General features: G+C 53.0%; 1 protein-coding gene across 1 annotated transcript in view; it reads right to left on the bottom strand.

Annotated features, from left to right (window-relative positions):
• ARID3B (AT-rich interaction domain 3B) overlaps window positions 1-20,956 on the bottom strand; it is a 31,748-nt gene that overhangs the window by 10,336 nt on the left and 456 nt on the right. Inside the window, exons 2-4 of the mRNA XM_038185119.2 lie at window positions 18,912-19,575; window positions 10,921-10,992; window positions 9,361-9,433 (exon numbers count right to left, since the gene is read on the bottom strand). Of these exons, the coding sequence (XP_038041047.1) occupies window positions 9,361-9,433; window positions 10,921-10,992; window positions 18,912-19,487 (721 nt within the window). The 5' untranslated portion in view covers window positions 19,488-19,575. The remainder of the gene's footprint in view (window positions 1-9,360; window positions 9,434-10,920; window positions 10,993-18,911; window positions 19,576-20,956) is intronic.

Raw genomic sequence — 20,956 nt, 5'->3', positions numbered from 1 at the left:
GAGCAGGATCGAGACCTTTTCCTCCAGCAGCCTCGCTGCCACCCACTCGTCCCAGTCCCATTTAGCGAAGGGCATGAGCTGGTCCAGGTGAAACTTCAGTCCAGCGACCAGATGGGGAGCGAAAGGGGTCATGTGTAAGGCTCCTCAACCCGCTAACGTGGAAGAAAAATTAAATACCTCCTTTCTAAAATGCTCCACTTACCCTCATCAGTTTTAGCTTTCTTCTAGACCTCCCCACCTCAGCAGCTGAAAACGTAAATTTACCCAAAAGCTCCGGTGACAGACGTTACCTACACGGGGGGGAAATAAGGGCTTCCACCAGCTCCTGAGAGCTGCTCACAGCTGAGTGGAAGCAGCTCTCAGAGCTGACCTCTTGTCCTCACCTTACCACCCCATTGACACCCTGCCTTCCTGCAGTTTTCTTTTAAACAGACCCCACGGCCTGAAGCGCCCCAGAATTTAATCAGCAGCTTCATAAGCCAAGCTAAAACCTTTTTTTTTTTTTTCCTTCTTTAGCTTCTTGGAGCAGGCTGAAGAATTTTACAGCAGGGACACGACTTCCATCCTCACGCATGGGCACGCGCTCATTTTCCTTCTGAACTTTCCCTTAGGTGGAGACCACTCCAAGAAACACCCTCGGGCATGGGACGAGCGAGCCGAGTGTGATTTGCATCCTGCACCCCGTGAATTCACCATATTCCTCACCGCCTCGGCCCATTTCATAGCAGCTGCCTGCGAGCAGAGCTGGGAAGCCAGGACGAGCTGCTCGTGGAGCCCCCTCCTCCCCCAGCCCAGCTCCGAGGCGATAAAGTCTTTATTGGAAACCCCCAGCGCTCCAACAGGAAGGGCTGAAAAACGAGTGCCATGGGACGGCTGGATGCTGAAGGCGAGCGGATCCTTTCACAGGCGGCTGCGAGGCTTGTCAGGGGCCGTGATGGATTACTGTCATCTGGCAGCATCAGGATTAATGATCCCGAGGTCAGAGGGGAGAATTCCAGAGGGAAAGGTCAGCAGCCGGGGGCACAGCGTAAGACTTGTTGCCTTTTGATGGCAAACTCATTTTACTGTACTTTCAAGCTTGGGTTTTGCCGGCTCGCAGAAATGCTCCGCGTGGCACGGCTGCAAAGAGCCGGAAGCCTTGCTCAGCTCCAGAAGAGGCTGGGGAGGACGGGTGGCTCCTCTCCTCGGTGTTTTCCTGGGAAACAACTCGTGTTCCTTTCAGCAAAACCCCAGCCAGGCCAGCGTGGGCATCCCTGCGGGGCAGCAGCCGGGGTGGGGGGACACAGGAGGCTGAGCCCCCTGGAAAAAGGGGTGTGTGGTTGATATGCGTGGGAGACCTCGGGAAGAGAAGCTTTAGGACAAGCATAAATGTTCCCCCTTTCTGCTGTGTTAACTGCTGGGCTCCGAGCAGGGGACACAGCAAAGAGCCGAGAGTGGGAACGCAGCCCCAGGGCAAGAGGCTGCTGACTCCAGCCAACCTGCCTCCCCCTCTGCTTACCAGAGGGGCTGGGAACAGGACAAAAAAACCCAAAACAGCACTGGAAGGAAAAGGACTCAGCCCCCAGCCCATACCATAGGGGCTGGGGTTTCTGAAGGGAAAGACAGCTGCAGCTACAATTCAGATTTCTGGCATAAAGAGGTTCCCTGGAGGAAGCCTGACTGTAGCTATAAACATCTCTGTCCTTCAAGGGAAAACAGCAGCCCCTTCTGCCAAGCTGTTCCACCCCTTTCAAAAGCTTCTTCTGTTTCAGGCAGACACAACAGAAGCCTAAAGGGCTTATATGGAGGGGCTTGAATGTCCCCTATGTCGGAGGGGCTGAAGGGGAAGCTGATGCTCGCTCTTTAAGAAGAGAGGGAGGAAGATGTGAGCCCCGGATAATCCCTGAGTGACTGTTTTGACATCTTTTGGCAACGAAGCATTATCTGAGGAAGGGGTGCTGAGCACTCAGCACACGCAGGCTCTGCTCCCCTGCTCCCCTCTGACAACAGCCAGCACCCAGTGCTGGGGCTCAGCCTCCCCTTGTGTTCAACAGGACCCTGTTTCGGACCAAAGTCTTCCTCGCCCACCCAGGCACGCTGCCCAAGGTGTTTTTTTCCATTCTCTTCATCCTGACACAGCCAGGCTTCAGATTTATACCCAGATCTGAAGAGTCAGACTGACGTTAAACAAAGACAACTGCCCCCCTAAGACTGTAACAGGATCACGGAAGATGAGTTCCCTCCGGTTCGCAGGGATTTCCTCGGCTTTACGAGCCCTCCGTGACAGAGATCCCCTGCCAAGAGACTCCCTCCTCTCCTCGGGCTGAGCAAAACCCACTGCAGGGAGTTCCCCATCACCAAGCAGCCTAAGCCACGACTTGTCCTGCACGCAAGAGACAAAGAGCAGTTAATTATACCCAGCCCGAAGCAGTATTTTTTTCAATCGCCTCCCAGTTTTGTTGTTGTTTTTTTTTTTCCTACCCAATTTACTTTCAGAAGTATCCATTTTCAGGTAAGGAACAAAGGAGGCATGACTCCCAAAGGCTTACCACACAGAATAACATTCAGAGCGTGATACAGCACATTTTGGAGTGAAAAAGTGCACGGGCAGAGAGGGGGCATTTAGGTGATACCCTGCACAGGGAAGAGCTGCTCCTTCCCGACTCCAGCAAGCACTCAGAAGAAACAAGAGACACCAGATGCCAAAAGGAAGAGGCTTTCCTTTTAGTCTGTGTTGATTTACAAGAATAGAATAGTTTTGAACCCAAGCTTGAAGAAATCTTGGTGTTCCTTCAGGAGACAGCACGACGACTTGGTGTGAACATTTCCCCACGCTCAAGCAGGTAAAACCCATTTTGACAGAAACCCAGCCCACAGGGAGCATTCGGCCACCCCAGCTCCTCTGCCTGCAGGTTTTACTTCTTGCTTTGAGCCCATCCTAAGGGCTAAGTCAGCGTTCGAATAAAAGGAAAGGTAGGCACAGAAGGGAAACAAGCTCTCCTCTCCTCCCCGCCCGTGCCCCGGCTGATCTAATCTCTCCTCGTATTCGTGGCATTTCCACAGCGGGCATTCGCGCCTCCCAATGGGAATGTCACCACCTGATCCGCGAGCCTGCAGCCCATTAGACACTCCTCTCAAAGCGGGAGCCAGGCTGGAGGGTAATTAATCACCCTCTATTTGACAGGAGGCCCGCTTCTTATCGGCACCCCTCAAAACCCCATCAGTTTCGGCTTCCCTCGGCGGTAAGCGAGGCTGACAGCAGCCCCTTATCAGATTTCGGCTGCCGAACCGGAGGCAGCCTAACAGGCATCCAGCAATACTGGATGAGGCTCCAGCTGCCTTAACCTTGCCTCGTGAGGTTCTCCTCCGTCCCCCAAAACCGAGACCCCATGGAGATGGGTGCTCTTGCACCAAGCTCAATATCCTCACCCTAACAGATTTCTTCCCCCGATGTGGGACAGCTGTGGTGGGGGGGTTTCCAGGCGTTCGACCTTTGAACCGAGCAGATAAACTCCTCTAGGCAGAGGTGAGTTCCAAATATAGGAGGAAACACGGAGAAATGGGGGCAGCTGGGGAGAATAAAGGGGGGTCAGGCTGCGCCAAGTTAAAACCCGGAGCATCTTCACGCCCAACTGTTCCACCTTCCATCCGCGTGGGTATCTGCGGGGTCATCTCTTCAGTGCTGAGCTACCTCCGCTGGTCAAGTGCTCGAGTTCATCAATCACTGGGAAAAACACGCTGTCAGGTTTAGGGGGGGAGGCTAAAACACCCATAACAAAGCGCCCATATACAGAAGAGCTCTGGGAGTCCAGGATTTGAGACCCAGACACGTTTTTTGGGAAACGTGTTACAGTTTGACATCTCAATCTTCAGGGGAAGGGAGGAGCGACACCTTTGACTCCGTCACTCAACTCTGTATGCCCAGGAGTGCCTGGGATTCAGGGATCCCCAACTGGCAATCCTACAGCAAGCCTGGGATCACATTAATAAACTACAGAAGGATTCATGCAAAGCCAATCACATCAAATTATTTTATCTATCCTGTCCAATACAGAATAAAACAGCCAAGCTGCTCTAGCATTCTTTCATGCTGGTTAAACTTAAAACAAATCTGTAATCCACGTAAACTCCTGATACTATTTTCCCATTCACAACCACAGTTTCCACTAAGAGTTTGAGTTTTCCATGGAGCTAAAGCAATATTTAAACATTTCAGCTGCTAAAAACCCATGGATGTTCAGCACTGGAACTGAGAAGTTACTGATGCTGGGTATTTTCCCAGGAAAGATTTTGTAGATCTTTCCAAAGGGAAACCTGGGGGCCTTATCCCAACCAGGGAGAAAGTTCTCACATCTCCACGTGTGGAATGAATGCTATGAATGCTTAGTACATAAAAAAAAAAAAAAAAAGCAGAAGGAGGGGAAAATTTGCTTCTGATGGGAAAGAACCTGCTTTTTTTTTTTTTTTTTTTTTTTACAACTTGGAAGCTACCTGAAATTTGGCCCAGGTAAACTCCCCCAAAATTACTTCCATGTCTGGTGGAGACTTTCAGTCACCTGCAAGGCATTCCCTGCAACAGGCTTCTGGATGCTACCGAGGAATTTAAAACGGGAACATCATTCCCCCTAAAACTCGAGGAAGTAAAGGCTTGTTCAGCAGGGCGAGGAGGCAGAGATGTAGCTGTGCACAAACGGAGGGCGTTAATGGGGACAGGAACTTTGCCTGGTTGCTTTGGAGCATCCAGACCAGAGCTCTGCTGAGGGGTGGCTCAGGCAGGAGATGCTCCAGCATCTTGGTGCAGTGCCTCGAGTGAGAATTTTCCACTGCAGAACACCGGCTGCTATTTGGGGAAGCATTTGCTGCAGCTCAGCGTTAGGCAGCTGGCACAAACAGAGGATGCTGAGAATTTATGTCTATTGATGTCTCATTTACAGAGCTGCACTGCTTAATTCAGACTCAGAATATCTCCAGAGGATGAAAAGAAGCAAGCGGCAGAATTGAATCACTGGGACGGAGAGAATTCCCTGGACAAACATTTCATAAACACCACTTGGCCTAAAGATAAAAGAACCCATCAGTAAATGCTTTTGTCAATACCCTGGATTTGTTGCATTTCCACATCTAAAATGTGCAGGGCATACAACAGCAGGAAAACATTAAAACCACGCGGTCAGGCTGACAAAGCCCCTTCTATGTATATACACATAAAAAACCCGAATGGTCAAGCCATCTGGGAAAACCAAGGTCACGCAGAAACCTTGAACAAAATTAGTAGAGCTGTACAATCGGAGACGTTTTATGAGCTCCTCACAAAGGCGGTACTTAAAATGAACAAAACAGCTTCCCATGAAAGGGAGCCCTTCCTAATACGCCATAGCACGCAGTTAGATCTCTTCCCCATCAAACCTTTTCTCAAGAGGAGTTTCTGGCACGAACGCTGCTGATACCCGGGGTGGAAGTCCTGCTGCTCCAGCTCTGTCCTGGCCAGTAGAACGTGCTCAGCTTGGTTATAGCTTGGCTGCTACGAGGAAGAATCACACCACTGACAGCCCTTCACTGTTAGGGGACAAAACAGGCTAGCTGTGCTGCCCAGAACACACCACAGGGTTAATATCGATGTTTTTCTGCTATTTGTCTTACCTACGCCTTTTATCCCACAAAGACACAGCCAAAATTTAGCTTCAGGGTACGTCCCCAGGGTAAGAAAGGTCTGAAAAGTGGAAGATGCCCTGAAGATGAAGGGCCCGTCTGGAGCACTGAGAGCTGAGCACACCAAGTCGCCCACCTGGCTGCTCGGTGTTTGTGTTATTGAACCCGCTGCTCCACAAACCACGAGCACTCCTCCGGGAGGGCTGCGATATGGAAAAAAGGAGTTTCAGAGGCACCACAAACATCTCCCGTGCCAAGGAATCCACGCCCACAGCGTGAGAAGCTCATTTTGCACAGGTTCACGACACGTCCCTCGCCACAGACGTTCCCAGAGTTAACTCCTGCGTTAACGTTTTAGCCTTGGCACTCGAAAACCCTCTTTCCCCGTTCATTTCGGATACACGAGTGCTGCAAAATGATCGGCGATGCAGGAGGAGGAGCTCAGAGAGGAAAGAGCCTTTGGCTTGAGCTGAGCAAGGGAGTGGGGATGCAGCAACCCAGCGTGGTCCCCGTGGAGCTGCAGCAGGTCGGTCGTGGCGTGGGACGGGTCCCCAGGGAGCCGCACACCCAGCCCTGGGGTCCCCTCCTCGCCCCATCTGCCCCTTCCATCACCGCCAGGGTGGGGCCCATTCGCCCAACCCCACACGGGGAATAAAAAGCCCAACAAAGGAAGAGTTACAGCCTCCCTCTCATCTCCCCCTTCCATCATTATTGCCACCGAAGGGCCATTTTATCGCTTGCAGCTGTGGTCGTTCAGCGACAACCTGCTGTGCTCAGAGGCAGATGAGACCTGCACATTTGATCTGCATTAAGCCTGTTTCATGGCTTCACATTTCTAGGTACATTCCAAACGGCAGCACCAACAGCCAAATCTTTTCATCCCCTCCTCTTACTCAGGAGCTCCTGAAATCTGCATTTCTCTCTCGCATCAGGCTTTTCGGTTCAGCATCAGCTAGCAGCCTGTGCTTTCCACCAGCCCCAAGCAAGGGCTAGCGCTCCGGATGCTCCCTGATGGCAGCAAAATCCCCACCTTTTCTCCAGCAGTGTTTATTAGCGGGGCTGCCTTCCATTCCCTTCAGACACAAGGTGCAAATGAAGCAGCTCTTCACACCTAGAAGCTAAGAAGCACAGCACTTGGCTCTCAGGTGCAAGGAGGCCTCAGCTTTACCCAGCTTTGGAGGACTTTTCAGAGCAAGGCAGCTGCTCAGCCTCGGTTGTTTGGGGTTGCTTTTTAGGAATGTAAAGTGAGAGGAGCAGAAGTTGAAGTCTGAATGGCACCCTGTGATTGCTTTGCTGTAGAAGCCCCCAGATTTTGGGACACACCAGAATATGGCACGCAGTGGGCAAGCCCATCTGCTCCCTACAGAAACACAGTGCAGCTGCAGAGGGTGGTGGCGAGAGGAGACGTGGCAAATAAATGCACAATACAGCCCTTGAGAGTGGGGCAAAAGATTTACTTTGTGGTAAGGCACAGCAGCTCCCACCAGAGCCAGAAGGTGCCTCTCACTTCAACACACACCTCTCGATTTTCCTACCAACCTAAAGCAGCTCACCTCCTTCTTCCTGTTGCTTTTGGGGGTGGCCAGAACACAAAATAAGCCCCAAACTGCCCCTCTCCCTGCGATCTAGCCAGTTTCCCCAAGCAGGGCCAAACGTTTCCAGACCCTCTGGCAGAAAGCTGGCAGCTCACTCCGCCTCTCCCCCACGGGTGGTGGGGCTCTTCGATTTCATTTCCAGCCTTCTCGCGGGCAAGAAAACAAGGGAGCCTCCAGAAAACAAATACACTTGGAAATGCCCAGATGATTAAAAGCTGAACTCCTACAGCAGCCAGCTGGTGACCAGCTCAGCCCCTGCACCAGGAAGGTGTCAATTATAAATAATTAAAAGGTAATAGGAAGGAGACACTAAAGTATTAAGCAGATTTCTCCCTGGCTATCTGGAGGTTTCTATTGCTGCCAATCACACCCTTCAGATTGTCCTGGATGTCAGTCATCCCAGCCCTTGCATCAATATGCGAGCTCAGGTTAACATTTGCAAGTCAACTAATTAAGCCTGGTTATGCCTCTGCACATGAAAGCCGAAAATATCAGCAACACCCAGCTCCAGGCTTTAACCGACTTGGAAGCAGAACCTCAAGCTCCTGGATTAGAATTCACCAGGCCAGCTGTTAGCTCCAGCCACGCCAGGGAGAAAGACATGCAGAGGAAGAGGACTTGAAATAATTGTGCCTGGATTTCCCATTTTGAATAGCCAAGCAGGTCTGGTGGTCTAGTCACGCACAGAAGGGGACGCATCCCAAAGATCCGGGGCTCAAATACAAGCTGGACATGAGACTCCAGCTCCAATCCTGCCAGCAGGTAATCTTCAAAAAGATGAGACTGATCCTGCGTCTTTACACTTTCTGAGATTCTCAGGGCACAGCACTGCTGGTGGCACTAGGGCTGCCCCCCTCCAATTGCACAGGAGCTGGCTCGTTTGGTCCAGCAGGCTGCGTGCTGTGCCAGCAGGGAGCAAAGGGCCCCTTTTATGTCTGCTCTTCACACTTACCTTCACAACTCAGCACTTTTGGGAAACAATCAAAAGGCCCATTGCACAATTTAGTGCTTTTTGTCAGAAGAAATCTCTGTTAGACAAGTCAGACTGGCCTGGCATGCTCGGAGAGGTAAAGGAAAAGAGCACCACAAAGGATTTACCAGAAACACTCAGAGGCAGGTGACTAATCAGCTCCCTCCATGGGCACGTCCACCAAGGTCGGTGCTAACAAAGCACCGTGCTGGAAGCCCCAGATGTGAAATCCCCTCGCTGAACTCCTGGCAAAGCTCAGCGCTGCCCCTTCACACTGGCAGTGCCGCAGCCGTTCAGTGCCTTGACACACACACTCAGAGCCCCTGGGTGGTTCAACCAACAGAAGGTTCTGAACCATCAATAAAGCTTGAAATAAAACCACGACATGAAACAGTGCCGTTGATTGCAGCTTCACGTCCTTTGTTTTATATGAAACCACACATTTGTACTTTATTTTATAATACTTTGTAATGAGGGAACTCAACTTTGGTATCTAGGGGCTGGAAAGACTCAGGGTATCTCAGCTGAGCTGCTTCACACATGCAGCACCATCCCTGTAACCAGGAGAGACACGAGTTGCTGACACCGTAGGAAGGAATGTGAGAACTGTTTTGAACTGTTTGCTCCCGCACTCAGTTACACGGCGTTACTACGTGGAAAGCTGACACGCTGTGAATCTGAAGGAAAACCTGGCTTTATCTATTTTTCCAGGCCCCAGCTTGTGAACTCTGTACGGCGTGTGACGGCATTCACACTTGGCTTCCACATGCCACCAAAGCAGAACAGGAGATGTGTGATTGTGTCACCTGAGCAGCTTATTCTGGAGGGGAGACCAGAAAATCCCCCATGGTACTCAGCCTCGTTTCAAAAACCCTGGGGAAACCAGGTCGCTCAGGCTCTTGGTGCGTGGACACTTTCAGTACTAGGTAGGAGTGTGGGAACAGAAACACTGTCTGTGACATTAGCTTACAGGGCACGAGAGTTCTGTCCTGCTGAGCTCCTTATTTCCCAAGGTAAATATCTCGACACTTACCCTGCCCTTCCATCTGATCTGCAAGTTCAAGGGCTGGATTTGTTCTTTCAAATGCAGGAGGGAAGGAGTCAGCCTGCTGGGGCAACCCACCGGCCCTGTTTTCCCTTAATCAGTTCCGACAAAAGCTCACTCACCCCTCTTCTGCATGAAGATGAAGAGGTCGTCCAGGAACTCCTTCCGTTCAGGGTCACTATCCAGTTCATAAAGCTGGAAGGGGAAAATAAAAATAAAGGCACAGTCCACAAGGAAACAGATGAAGTAACAGCATTAGCCTGCTCCAGCAGATCATTGGGGTTTGTACTGGGGGAAAAGAAAGGCAAGGAGGCAAAATGAGGACAGACTCCTGAGCTCTTCAGTGGACAGTGATAGTTTGAGGACCCTCTTTATGGCTTGTTGCCTTGCTGAGCCCCTCAGGAACTCGTCCAGGGGCATTGCAGACTGGCACCTGGAAGGGAACAGGGTTTAACTCGGGTAGTGGAAGCACTGCTGCAGAGCAGGGTTTGAAACCAGCTGAAAGCAAAGGGGAGAGAAGCTATGAAGACAAGCTGGGAAGTGATGAAACAACCAAAAGGAACAGTGGTTAGGGCAGGTTAGTGGCCTGTACCTTTGGGGCACTGTGTGGGAAACTTCTCTGCAGCTTCTCCTAGCCTCATAACTCCCCTCTTTGGGGATTGTCACCTAAGTGACAAACCAAGTCCCTCGGAAGGGGGAGGTGAAAGGACAGAGCTTCCCTGTAACTAATGCCTGGCAGGACAGGCTGCTCTGAAAGAAGCCAGAAAAGCCTCAACAGGAACAATCAGCCTGGAAACAGTTTGTTGCTGAAATCGTTTTACCAAAAGGCTTCAAAATGCAACTAGTTCCATAGGAAGCTTATTCCAAAGGAGAGGTCCAGCACGTTGCTGTTACCTGATGATTTTCCAGAAGGGACGGGCACAAATATCACCTCTTGCACAGAAAATCTAATTTTCACCTGTCAAGAACCCTGTGAGGCCACAATGTGACAGGGCTGCAGTCAGTCCCACTGAGATACGGGAGGATATGGAACAAGACAGAAGACAATGCTGCATGTAAAGCAGATTTTAATTCCTTCTTGCTTGCATTGAGGAAGACTCAACATACCTCCATGCAACCTTTTGCTGGCTGTAGTTACTCTTGGGAAACAGATCAACAGCAAAGCAAAAGATTCACTGGGAGAAAAACGTAGTTCAGAGTGCCTATAGGTGCTGCTAGCTGTTCAGTACTCATCTAGCCCAGAAGAAGAGGGGCTTTGGGGTGCTTTTCCTGTGCAGCTCTGTGCTTGCTCACACACCGAGCCCTGGGAAGAAAACACGCCGCTGTGTTTGCGGAGCAATTAGCTGCAAAAAAAACCTTTCAGAAAGGCAGCTCGGTTCAAAATGAATTCCTCTAGCTGATGTGACACGTCGCTGCCACTTTCAGATCTATTACCACAGTGCAAATGGGGTTCCAGAAACAAAACACTCTTCTCCCAGCCAGAGAAAGCATTGCCCAAGGTTTTAAGTGTGAGAAGGCCAGTTACAAGGCTTAGCTCTGGCTCTGTTCCGCAGACCACAGGCAAACCAGCCAACTCCGAGCCCTCAAAACAGTGAGGGCTCAGTAGTCATCTTCTGCCACAGCTCAGGGGAAGAAAACCCCAGAGCCAGTCCCTCCCCCCAAACCCCTGTGACCGCACTGACCTTGGCAAAGTCTCGTGAAATTTCTCTTCCTCGGCAGCCGTCACCTTCATCGCTCCAGGTCACGCTGCCGTTCTAGGGGGAGAGAGGAACGAGAGGCTGAAAGAGGTGCCAGGGAAAGGCTTTGGGGACAACTCCAGAAAGCTTGCAGACACACATTTACGGGCACAACACCACGCAAAGGCAGGGAATGGCTTAGACCAAAGAAACTAGAAAGAGCTTTGACCAGCGTACGTGCTAAAAGCCCCGGGTGGAAGGTGGGGGTGCTACCCAGCCGTCCCCTGCTCACACAGAGCTCTCCTCTGTCCTTGTCCAGACGAAGGACCTGCTCCCTGCTCACCTGGAAATGCCCTTCTGGCCTCCCCTGGCTTGTCTGCAAAGCCAAAACCCGAGTATGCCAAAGAGAAAGAGGGAGATGGTACAAGGGGAATGCTCCTCTCCGCCCCAGCACCTCTACTCCTACAAGCTGCCGAATCCGGCTGTTCCACAGAGAAATGGAAACCCAGCTCTGCTGGATAAAGGTTCATTCTTCTTAGGCATTAAAAGGCTTCCTCTGGTTAGGCTCGCTGTGCTTGGTAGCTCAGCATCATCCCGCAACCAGCACCAGGGCCGGAAACCATCAGAGGCAGCCCCTGGCTGCGTGGCAGGACTGAGAGCAGCAGACCGACCCTGCCAGCTGCCCGAGCATCTTTAAACCACAAACTTTACCTAGGATGTGCTCCAGAGCCCCGTGAGGATAGAGCGCAGCCACCTCCACCTGGCACAGCGCCTCAGCCCACCCTCTGCCCCCACAAACACGCAGCAGGCAGGAGAGAGCTGAAGCAAGCGAGAGGCCCCGGCACGAAAATGCGGGTGAATTAGAGAGGTGGTCCAATATCCGAAACCTCCGAGTCATCTGGTTGTGACACGTCCATTGAATTAGGAAGATGAATAGCTCTTGTCAAGGCCAGCCAAAGCCACATTTCCCCCTTTAAAACCACTGCAGTGAGCCGCCCTAATGCCTGCTGATTTAGTTTGAGCCAGTAATTCCTGCTGGAAAGTCAATTATCCGGCGAGTCCCATCAACTGAGAGATATTTAATGGGGGATTATTGCCACTTCTGTTATGTCAGCTGTTTATTACAGCAGATCAATTCCCAGCCCTCGCTAGGAAGAGATCTGAAGGCCGGTTTTGTTCGCAGGAGGATTCACGGGGGTGTCCTTTGCTAGCAGAGATTAAAAACACGGGTGTTTTGTTTTTTTTCTTTGCCAATTATGGTAACATCCAGCTGCTCCTAAAACCCCACTGACTTAACTCAGATCAACAAACCTGGGCGAAGAGTCAGAGCAGGAAACAAGCTCTTCAGAGGGCAGCAGTTATTCTGCATCCCTGAATTTACCCAACCCAAGGCAAAATGGCTTGCAGAGGGTTGAGCTGCCTTCTTCCCAAGTTTGTGCTTGGCTATAAATCCCCAGGGCAACCCTGCTCACGGTGTTAGAGCCTAAAGAGGGTGCTCCAGAAGCCAAACACTTGTTTTCATCAGGAACTCAGGTCATGCTGAGAGCTTATTCCACTACATTTGAGGATGAGAGAAGAGAAGGGAGCTTCGAGAAGACAATTCTCCAGTGGCAGCAGGTTTGAACTTGATAAAATTTTGGCACATGGGATTAGAGCCTCTTCAGGAGCTATTTTGTTGTTTTCTTTGAAGAAAAGGTGGTTAGAATAAGGCACAAGGTGAAGGGTCGATGCACAAAGTAAGCAGAACATACGCACCTCCATCGGGAGGTGTTTGGGAGCACAGATGTAGTTCTCCCCCCACCCTAGCTAGTGAAAAGGAGCTTAAAGCTGGCCGTGTTTTGCCATATGTCCAGAAAATTGGCTGTCACCTGGTGTGACATGGAGTGATCCGAGGTGAGGGACTGCAGGTGGCATCAGCAGCTGAGGACGAGCATCTTCAGTCCTCCCACTACTTTTATTACAGGCTGGAAATGGTTCCTGGCAGTGGCAGTGGTTGGAACAGTGACCTGAGCACAACTGGAGCAGGGCAACCCACGAAGAGCCCCCTGAAGGTGCCGCGGGTGCTGCACTCGGAGCACAAAATACATTTTGCACAGCGACAGAGCCCGGAGGAAGCGTGGGTATCAAACTTCCTCTCCGTTCCTCCTAGAAAAACAAAGTTGCCCTGTGCTGAGAACCCTTCTGCAGGAGCAGCAGGAACCTGAGAAATCAATATATCCTCACAAGTCATTAAAAGACCTTTGTATAAGGCAGGCAGCAGGAGCAGGAAGGAAAAAACACTGCGCGGAGAGGCAGCTCGCTCTCTGGGGAGAGCCCTGCCTCTCCCTCCACCGCCCGGCGTCGAGGGAATTTGTGGTGCTTGACAAACAGCCGTTCCCACTGCTCCCAGTCACCACGGGAATGGGTTTACCCCGAGTTCCTTGCAGAAAAAAGGCAGGAGGAGCAGCCAGGTGCTGCTCGGGCAGGGAGCAGCCCGCGCCCAGGCGCACCTCGGGGGCCACCAGAGCGCTCCCCGCGAGGCTGCAGCCCTGCCTTCAGCAGCAATTATATCTGCGGCTATTTTAGGATTACTCCCCAACCACCTGGAATATCTTATTAGAGGGAAGCTCAGATGTCCAGAGCAATTTTGGTTTCCAATCCCGTGTTTGAAAGCCAGAGTTAACCCCTTCCTCCAACGCAGGAGTTACCCAGCAGGCGGAGAGGAGAGCGCCAAACACTCTCCTGCTTCGTCCAGTTCACCCTTTGGAGGACAAAAACCTTACAAACAAGCAGCCTGAACTCCTGCCTGCAGGACATCCCTCCCTCAGATGCTGCAACAAGACACCGTGCTCTGTAAAAGCAAAATATTAAGGGACAAAAGCTTAAGGAAATACTAAGGGACAGAGAAAAACGGCTCAGCTGGTCTGGTCTACCAAGGTTTCACCAGAATACAAAACTATTCCAAAGGTAAACCCTAACCTGCTGAACAGGAAAAAGAAAAGAAAACCTCCTGGCTTGAAATTCAGAAATCAGACTGTGCCCCTCCACTGTAGACCTGCAGCCTAGATGTGGATTTCAGGCCAGAAAGCTGCCGAAATCTCCACGTAGGGACCTGGCAAAGTGTGGTGGTGGAGAAGCGAGCCCCTCCCTCACCCCCTGGGTTAACCGAAAGCAGCGAGTCAATGAGAAGGTACAGGGGCAGCAATTTCAGGATTATCAGGGAATCCACAGAAATTCCTTTTGTGGGTAGAGTTAAGCCTTAGGAAGTGAAACAGATGCTATTATAAAGCAAACTGTTGTAGTACAAAACACTGATAAGATCAGGACTACTGCCCTGAGCTGCAAGTTCTCAAGCGTGGAGCACCGAGTTATAATTACTGCGGACACAGCCCGCCTGGTAAAGCCCTGCTGGAATTGGAATAAACCCTTCCCACTCCGCCTAATAACAGAGCTCAATTCAGGATCTCCAGCTTCAAAGCTGGTTGCTGAAAACATTTTAGTGATGTCAGGAATGGCAGGGAGGATGGGAAAGGAAAGGGAAGAAAGGACCCGAGTTAACAGATTAATTACCCGTTTTTATAAAGTTTCTTTTGTGCTCCCTCAACCTAGCGACTGCAGCCCCGACACAATTACTTGCAAAACAGGAATCTATTTCCTCACCCGAAAGGAAAAGTCGGACTCTTTGTGAAGGGCTCCTATTCACAAACACTCGCAGTTAACCACAACCCAAGTGACAAGGAGGCGCGTTCGGCGTTAACATGGCTATGGGAAGAGAAATTCTCACCGCCACCCGAGAGGTCCTCAGATCCACCCTGAAGTGAGAAAGCAGAAGCAGAAGAATGCAACACGTTGGAGCTCTTGCCACCTACCATCTCCCCTGTCAGCTAAATATCTACAAATTGGCACCACGAAGACAAGCTGCGACTGTTCCCGAGGATAAATTTAGTGCCTGAATGAACCCAAAAATGAGCCGCGTCTTCCCCAGGATATCAATGAGCTCCTTACCCCGTGGCTCTGCTGCCAGATACAGCCCAGCTGCTGCTATGCAGCGCAGCCCCGATGAATCCTGTGCACTTGTCCCATGAAATGAGGATCTGGGGGGATGCCCCAATTCAAGCCGTGTGTGGGCTGCAGCCTTGCCCCGGGCGGGCAGCAGCAGAGCGGGTTCGGGATGCCCTCACCTGCTGATTTAGGCGACTCTGTACCCCTGCCAGCCTCTCCCTTTGGGGTGGCATCAGCAGCAGCTAACTGCAGGACTTCCAGCCAGGGAGAAGGCAGACGGGCACGTGAGACTTCTTTTCAAGGCTGCCTACAGACAGATACCTTCCCTGTTGCTTTCTGCCCGCAGGTCCCTTTTCCTTTCGAGCACAAACCGCGGGTTCTGCACTGCAGCACTGAAAGCCAGGAACATCCTCAGTCCCTGGGAGCGTGCAACCACGCACACTCAGGGCTGGAAACCTGGCTCTGGTGGTCATTACCACAATGGTTTCTTGGTTCTCCTCTCCCCCGTGTTCTTTGGTTATTTTGGTGTCTTTTCTAAGCCGAGCTCCAGCCACTGATGCTGCTCTTCAAGCTGTGGATCCACACAAACCCCAGTTCAGCTGCTACAGCAGAAGCAGGCTATCCCAGGGACAAAGACTTTGCCAAAACAAACCTAAACCACGAATTAAGGAGAAGCAGCCATCGGCCACTTCAAACCACAACCTGCTCCTGAAGAACAAGGCTGTTAATACAAGAGAAACCAAATGTTGGCCGTCACCTGGTAATGGGGAACCCTCCTTCCACTACAACGTTAAAGAACGGTGACCCACGGGAATTAAAATTGAATCAGCCCTTGAACTGGGCCCTGGATCTCTGAAATAAGCAGGAGACAAGAAACGAGCTGCCCGAGATGCAGCTTTTTTGTTCCTGGGACCTTCACCCCCCGCGGATTAATGAGTGTCTCCCGAGCAATACCTGGATACGCACGGCACTCGAGGCAAATACTTCAGGTTATGGAATCTCAGCCACTCGTGCCTAGAGCAAAAGCCAAGTAATTATTTTAAGCTGACTTCTCTTAATCAACACCGTGACCTCTGTAAAAGTTTAGGTCAGGATTTTCAGGAGTGACTGGTGATTTTAGAGGCTCTAACGTGAGACAAGCCTAGAAAAAAACAGCGCAGGAGCTAGGCTGAAATCAGATGGGTGCTTCGCAGAGACTTTACCTCACTGCATTTAGGAGGGCACAAAATATCAGCTGGTGCCTCAAAACCCTGCCTTTGTTTCTACACTCCTCGAAGGAATGCACGAACTAACTGCCTGCTGGAAGAGCAGCCTCGTGAAACCGCTCGTGCTGCACCAGCCCCGGGTGGGAAAAAGGAGTTTGGGCATGCAGCAAAGAGACAGGAGCCGAGGTGCTGCCCTCCTGCCCCGCTCTCCCCGGTAACCTAAACCGCTGCCAAGCAGTGTGAGGGACCGCAGGACGAGAACCCACAGCCCGCCAGCTGCTGGTTTCCACCTGAGGAATTCAAAGCTGCTTTTTTTGGGGGAGAGGCAGGCGGCCCCAGCGCCCTTGCGAGGAGGGACGTGGGAGCGGCGATGGATTCGGGCAGGGTTTGTGGGACGAGCTGAGCACACCCCCTGCTCGGCTTTCGGCCCGCAGAGCAAGTCCACTCCCTCCCTCGGTGTTTTGTGCTGCCGGGATTCCCACCGCCCCTGGGTCAGAAGCTGAGCCAGCTCTTTTGTCCGCCGGCTTGTCGTACAATTATTTACTTGGCTGGCCGGCAGTGAATGGAGCCAGGCTTCGCCTCCCCGGGAGCCTCCCTCCACCTTCCTGCCACCTCCATGCCGCGTGCCTCCTGGGCGGCCGCAGCCTGACGCGTTCAAGATGTGCTTCTCTGCGAGGACGTCGCTTTTGGGGAACGAGTCACGCTCAGGGAAGGAACAGGAGTGACTTTCTCCCCTCTGCGAGCAGCAGCCATTACGCATACCACAAATACTCCCCGGGCAGACCTAGCTGGGAGCAGCGTAAACTCGCAGGTTATTCGCCTCCAGCCTCAACGGCAGCTTAAAAAAAACACCAGGGGAGGAATCGTTTGGGAAATCAGCCGCAGAACGCAGCCCCTTCTGCATCTCACCCAGATTTTCCTGCCCCAAATCAACCGTTTCAGAGGCAAACAAAAGGAAAAGCCGGGTACCTCTGAGGTACACACCTCAAATGGAACACCTGAAGCAGGTCAGAGCACAGGATTACAGGGGCAGTTTGCAGCTGCAGGCACATTTTGGTTCCCCTCTGCAGTCCTGGCAGCAAACTGCCCCCCTGCCTGGGTATTCCCACCTCCTCGCAGCTCCCCGGCTCCGGTCCCGCAGTTAAATTTTTACTCCCTGGTATGCAGGCTGCGCTGGCAAACGCAAACAAGCTGATCTGCAATATTTACCCTACTCAAGGTGAATATACCTCACCTGCAGCATGAATACGAGCCTCGACGGGGCTTTTGGAGCACGCCTCAGCACCCCAATGGCCCCGCTCACCTGCGGGACTGGCACGGGGACACCTTGGGGCACACCAGGCACCCCTCCGGCCCAGAACTCCACCTGCAGGGCCAGGAACAGATGGACCTTGGTGCAGCACGAGAGCCTGCCCGCTTCCTGCCATCCTCTCCGACCCTTCCCCACCCCTAGAGCTGCTGCAGCGGGGCTGGTGCTCCTCCATAACCCATCTCCTTGACATCCATGAGTTTCACCAGCTCCTTTCTTTACCTGTTGTACTGAAATGGATCCATTTGACACGGCAAGGATTAAGTTTTGCTTCCCAGAGCTTTGTGCACCTCTCCTTCCCCACCACACTGGCCTGAAGTCAGAGTAGTTTAGGCTGCAGCCACCACCCAAACACTCGATGGCTGCAGAAATGCCACGAATCTGGGCCGAAGCAGCTGCGTCAGCACCAGTTCATGGCACATCAGGTGGAAAACAGCTCGGACAGCACTGCTCTGCCATGCTGTGCCTGCTGCAACACACTTGGAGCTGCCCTCCCGAGCTATTTCGTTGCAACTCACAGACTCTCACGAGATAGGCAAGGACTGCCACGAAGCACGGTGCCATCCCTGGTGGCATCCGCCACGTTAGGAGCACAAACAGCTGAAGCCTCGGTGTATTTTTGAGGCTGAGCCCCTGAAACCAGAGTCCTGCCCTGCATTCCCCAGCCCAAAAGAAGAAGTTTTTGTCAGCCATTACAATCCAGCAAATCCTGAAGGAGTCTCTGTAGTGATTGTGCCCCGACTGACACAGCCACCCTTCGTTTCCCTACAGCAGCTCCTTGTTTGGGGCAGCTCTTCTGGAGAAGCCAGCACGGAGAAACCACAGGGCAGGAGCCTGCAGCGGGCTCTGAGCGGGCTGGGAGAATTAATAAGGCTTGTGGAGGTTTAACAGTTCCCCCTCAAACCACTGCCCATGAAAGTGTAAAGCAAATAATCCTGTGTGTGCGACCAGCAGCAGACTTTTCACCGTTTATCAGCCGCTGCTGAGCAGCTCGGGCCTTTTTACCCCATCATGTTTGCAAGAGGGGAGGAGGGAAAGAAAACAGATCTGGTTTTGTGCGTATGAAGCTTCTGATCTCAGACAAAAAACGATCTGAAAACCTAACCCTGCTCACACTCAGGCTAACACCTGTAGGAGAGGACAGTTAAAGCCCACTCTTCATTTTGTTATTTTAATTGCAGCCACGCAGCCCCTCAGCCCCATTTCTGAACAGGTACAGATGCTGGAAACGTCCCTGAAAGGCTGTGCAGGCCAGTTCTGCACCAACACAGCCCACAGGCGTTGTACTGCCCGAAACACCTGCTTATAGCAGAAAGAAATCACCGATCCTCTGGCATTGAGCTATGAAACCTGCACCTGCAAAGCGAGCTGAGCTGCAGGTCTAAGAGAAAAACCAGGAGGAGCGCAGCGGGGAAGCTCAGCTCTGCTCCTGCCCCCTTCCCGCAGCAGCCGGGCTGCAGACACGGCCCCGGGAGGGAGGAGGGACCGAGGGCAGCACTCACCTGCTTGAGCTGCTCGTCCAACCTCCAGCGTGCGGCCGGGGAGCCGGAGTAGGGCTGCTTGGCAGTGTCTTTACCCTGTTCTTCTCTGCCCTGCTGTCCCCGCGGGTGCCCCGCGGCCGGAGGAGGGTTGGAGGTCGAGGCCACTCTTTGGTTGTGCTGGGCGGCTTTGGGAGCGTGGAAGTATTTCAGAGCGGAGCACGGCTCCTTCCCAGTCACATCAGCGCCATCCTCCAGATCTCCGCCTTCCAACCCGCCTTCCTCCTCCTCCTCGTCTTCCTCCTCTTCCTCGTCCTCCTCCTCCTCCTCTTCCGGCTCCGAATTCATGCTGCTCTCATCGAAAGCCCGCGCGGCCCCGGCGGCGGCCGGGCTTCTGCCCAGGGAACCCCCGCTGGAGCCGCCCGAAGGCCGGCCGGCCGCGGCTGCCAGCACGGCCTGCTGCACCGCCAGCTGCTGCGTGTAGAGCAGCTGGGCCTCCCGCAGCTGCCTCTGCTGCCGCTCCCTGGAATCCATCTGCAGAGGGCTTTGCTGCTTCTGCTGCTGCTTCTGCAGCTGCTCGACCACGGCTTCCAGCTTCATCCCGCCCGGAGCATGGCTGGGAAGAGAGGGGGGCGCCGGGGCTGCAGCGGGCAGGGTTCGAGCCCCGGCCTTGGGAGACGGGCGGAATCTGAAAGAGAGGCAAATATTTGTCCGTATGAATATAAACCGCTTTCATCTTTTCCCCAGGAAGAGGATAAATAGAGTGCAAAGCCAATACTCTTTCCTGTGCAGGAGACCGTGAAACAATCAGCTTCGTGTTTAACAGCCCCGGGCTCAAACTTGCATTCAATTTTCGGCCCGTTTAATTGTATCTGCGAGCCGAACACATTTGCTAGAACCTCGGCTTCGTGTGCCCCGCGGACAGGACAGCAGCTGAAATGCCTTTGTCCACCGGCCCAGCCGCTCGTTTTCCCCCGCAATCCTCCCGTGCCTGCTCAGCAATCGCTCCTGAAACACTGGCTTTAGCGTTTGGGGCTCGCTCCTTCCGAAAACACTGCCTTAAAAGGAGACGGCCGGGCCCTGATCTCACCATATTTCTATTAAGAAACGTGCAAGGCTTTACGGTGGGCCGCTCCTCTCCTGGGTCTTTAATGCTTTCGTTGTTTCACCCCTTTCTTTGCACTTTCAACACCAAACACTATTTTTAGCTGTTGTTTTTTTTCCCCAAGGTGAGGAAAGGCAGCTCCAAACCCCCAGCAGGGCACGGGGCAGCTCCTGCCTCCGCTCCCCCTTTGATTTTCTTGGGGAAAACGCCCTGGAAACCCCATTCTGAGCCAGCACCAGGCTCCTTTTGGGGCAAAACCCCCCAGAAAAGACACAGAGCTCTGACTGCTGCACTTCTGCTCGCCATCAGCCTCTGCCGGACCCCGTGTCCTGCTGGCAGGGAGGGCCCCGCCGAGCTTTGCAACGCAAGGAGCTGCTGAACCAGGTCTCCCCGCTGCCCCCCGGAACAAAATCCTGCCTCCTGGGGGAAACAAAGGGCGGGCGAACCTCCGGCAAGCCGAGGCACCTCCCGGCCGCCTCCCGCCCCAAGCGGGGCCGGGTCAGAGCCGGGCGGCCCCCAGCAGGCTGAACCCACAGGGACCCTCCTAAAGCCAGAACCCCGGGGGGAGCCTGGCTCCAGGGTGGCCTCGAGGGAACCTGAGGGGTCTCGGAAGCTCGTGTGAGGGAATAGGGGGGGAAATAGGGAAATAAATGGGGAAATAGGGCAATAAAGGGGGAAATGGGGCAATAAAGGGGGAAATAAAGGGGAAAATGGGGAAATAAAGGAGGAAATAAAGGGGGAAATAGGGCAATAAAGGGGGAAATAAAGGGGGAAATGTGGCGATCAGCGGCCCGATCGCCTTGGGCAGCTGACGGTGAGCTCCCTGCGGGGCCATGCCGGGTTTTGGGGGACCCCCGAGAGCCCCCCGAGGAGGCGAGCTCCGAACACGGAGGCGTCGCAGCCTCACGACATGTCGCGATAGCCCGAGGGAGGGCGACGGCGAGGGGGCTGGCGGGGCAGCGAG

Source organism: Anas platyrhynchos, chromosome 11 (assembly GCF_047663525.1).
Source record: "Anas platyrhynchos isolate ZD024472 breed Pekin duck chromosome 11, IASCAAS_PekinDuck_T2T, whole genome shotgun sequence".
NCBI classification, from domain to species: Eukaryota; Metazoa; Chordata; class Aves; order Anseriformes; family Anatidae; genus Anas; species Anas platyrhynchos.
This window is presented reverse-complemented; position numbering and strand designations above follow the sequence as displayed.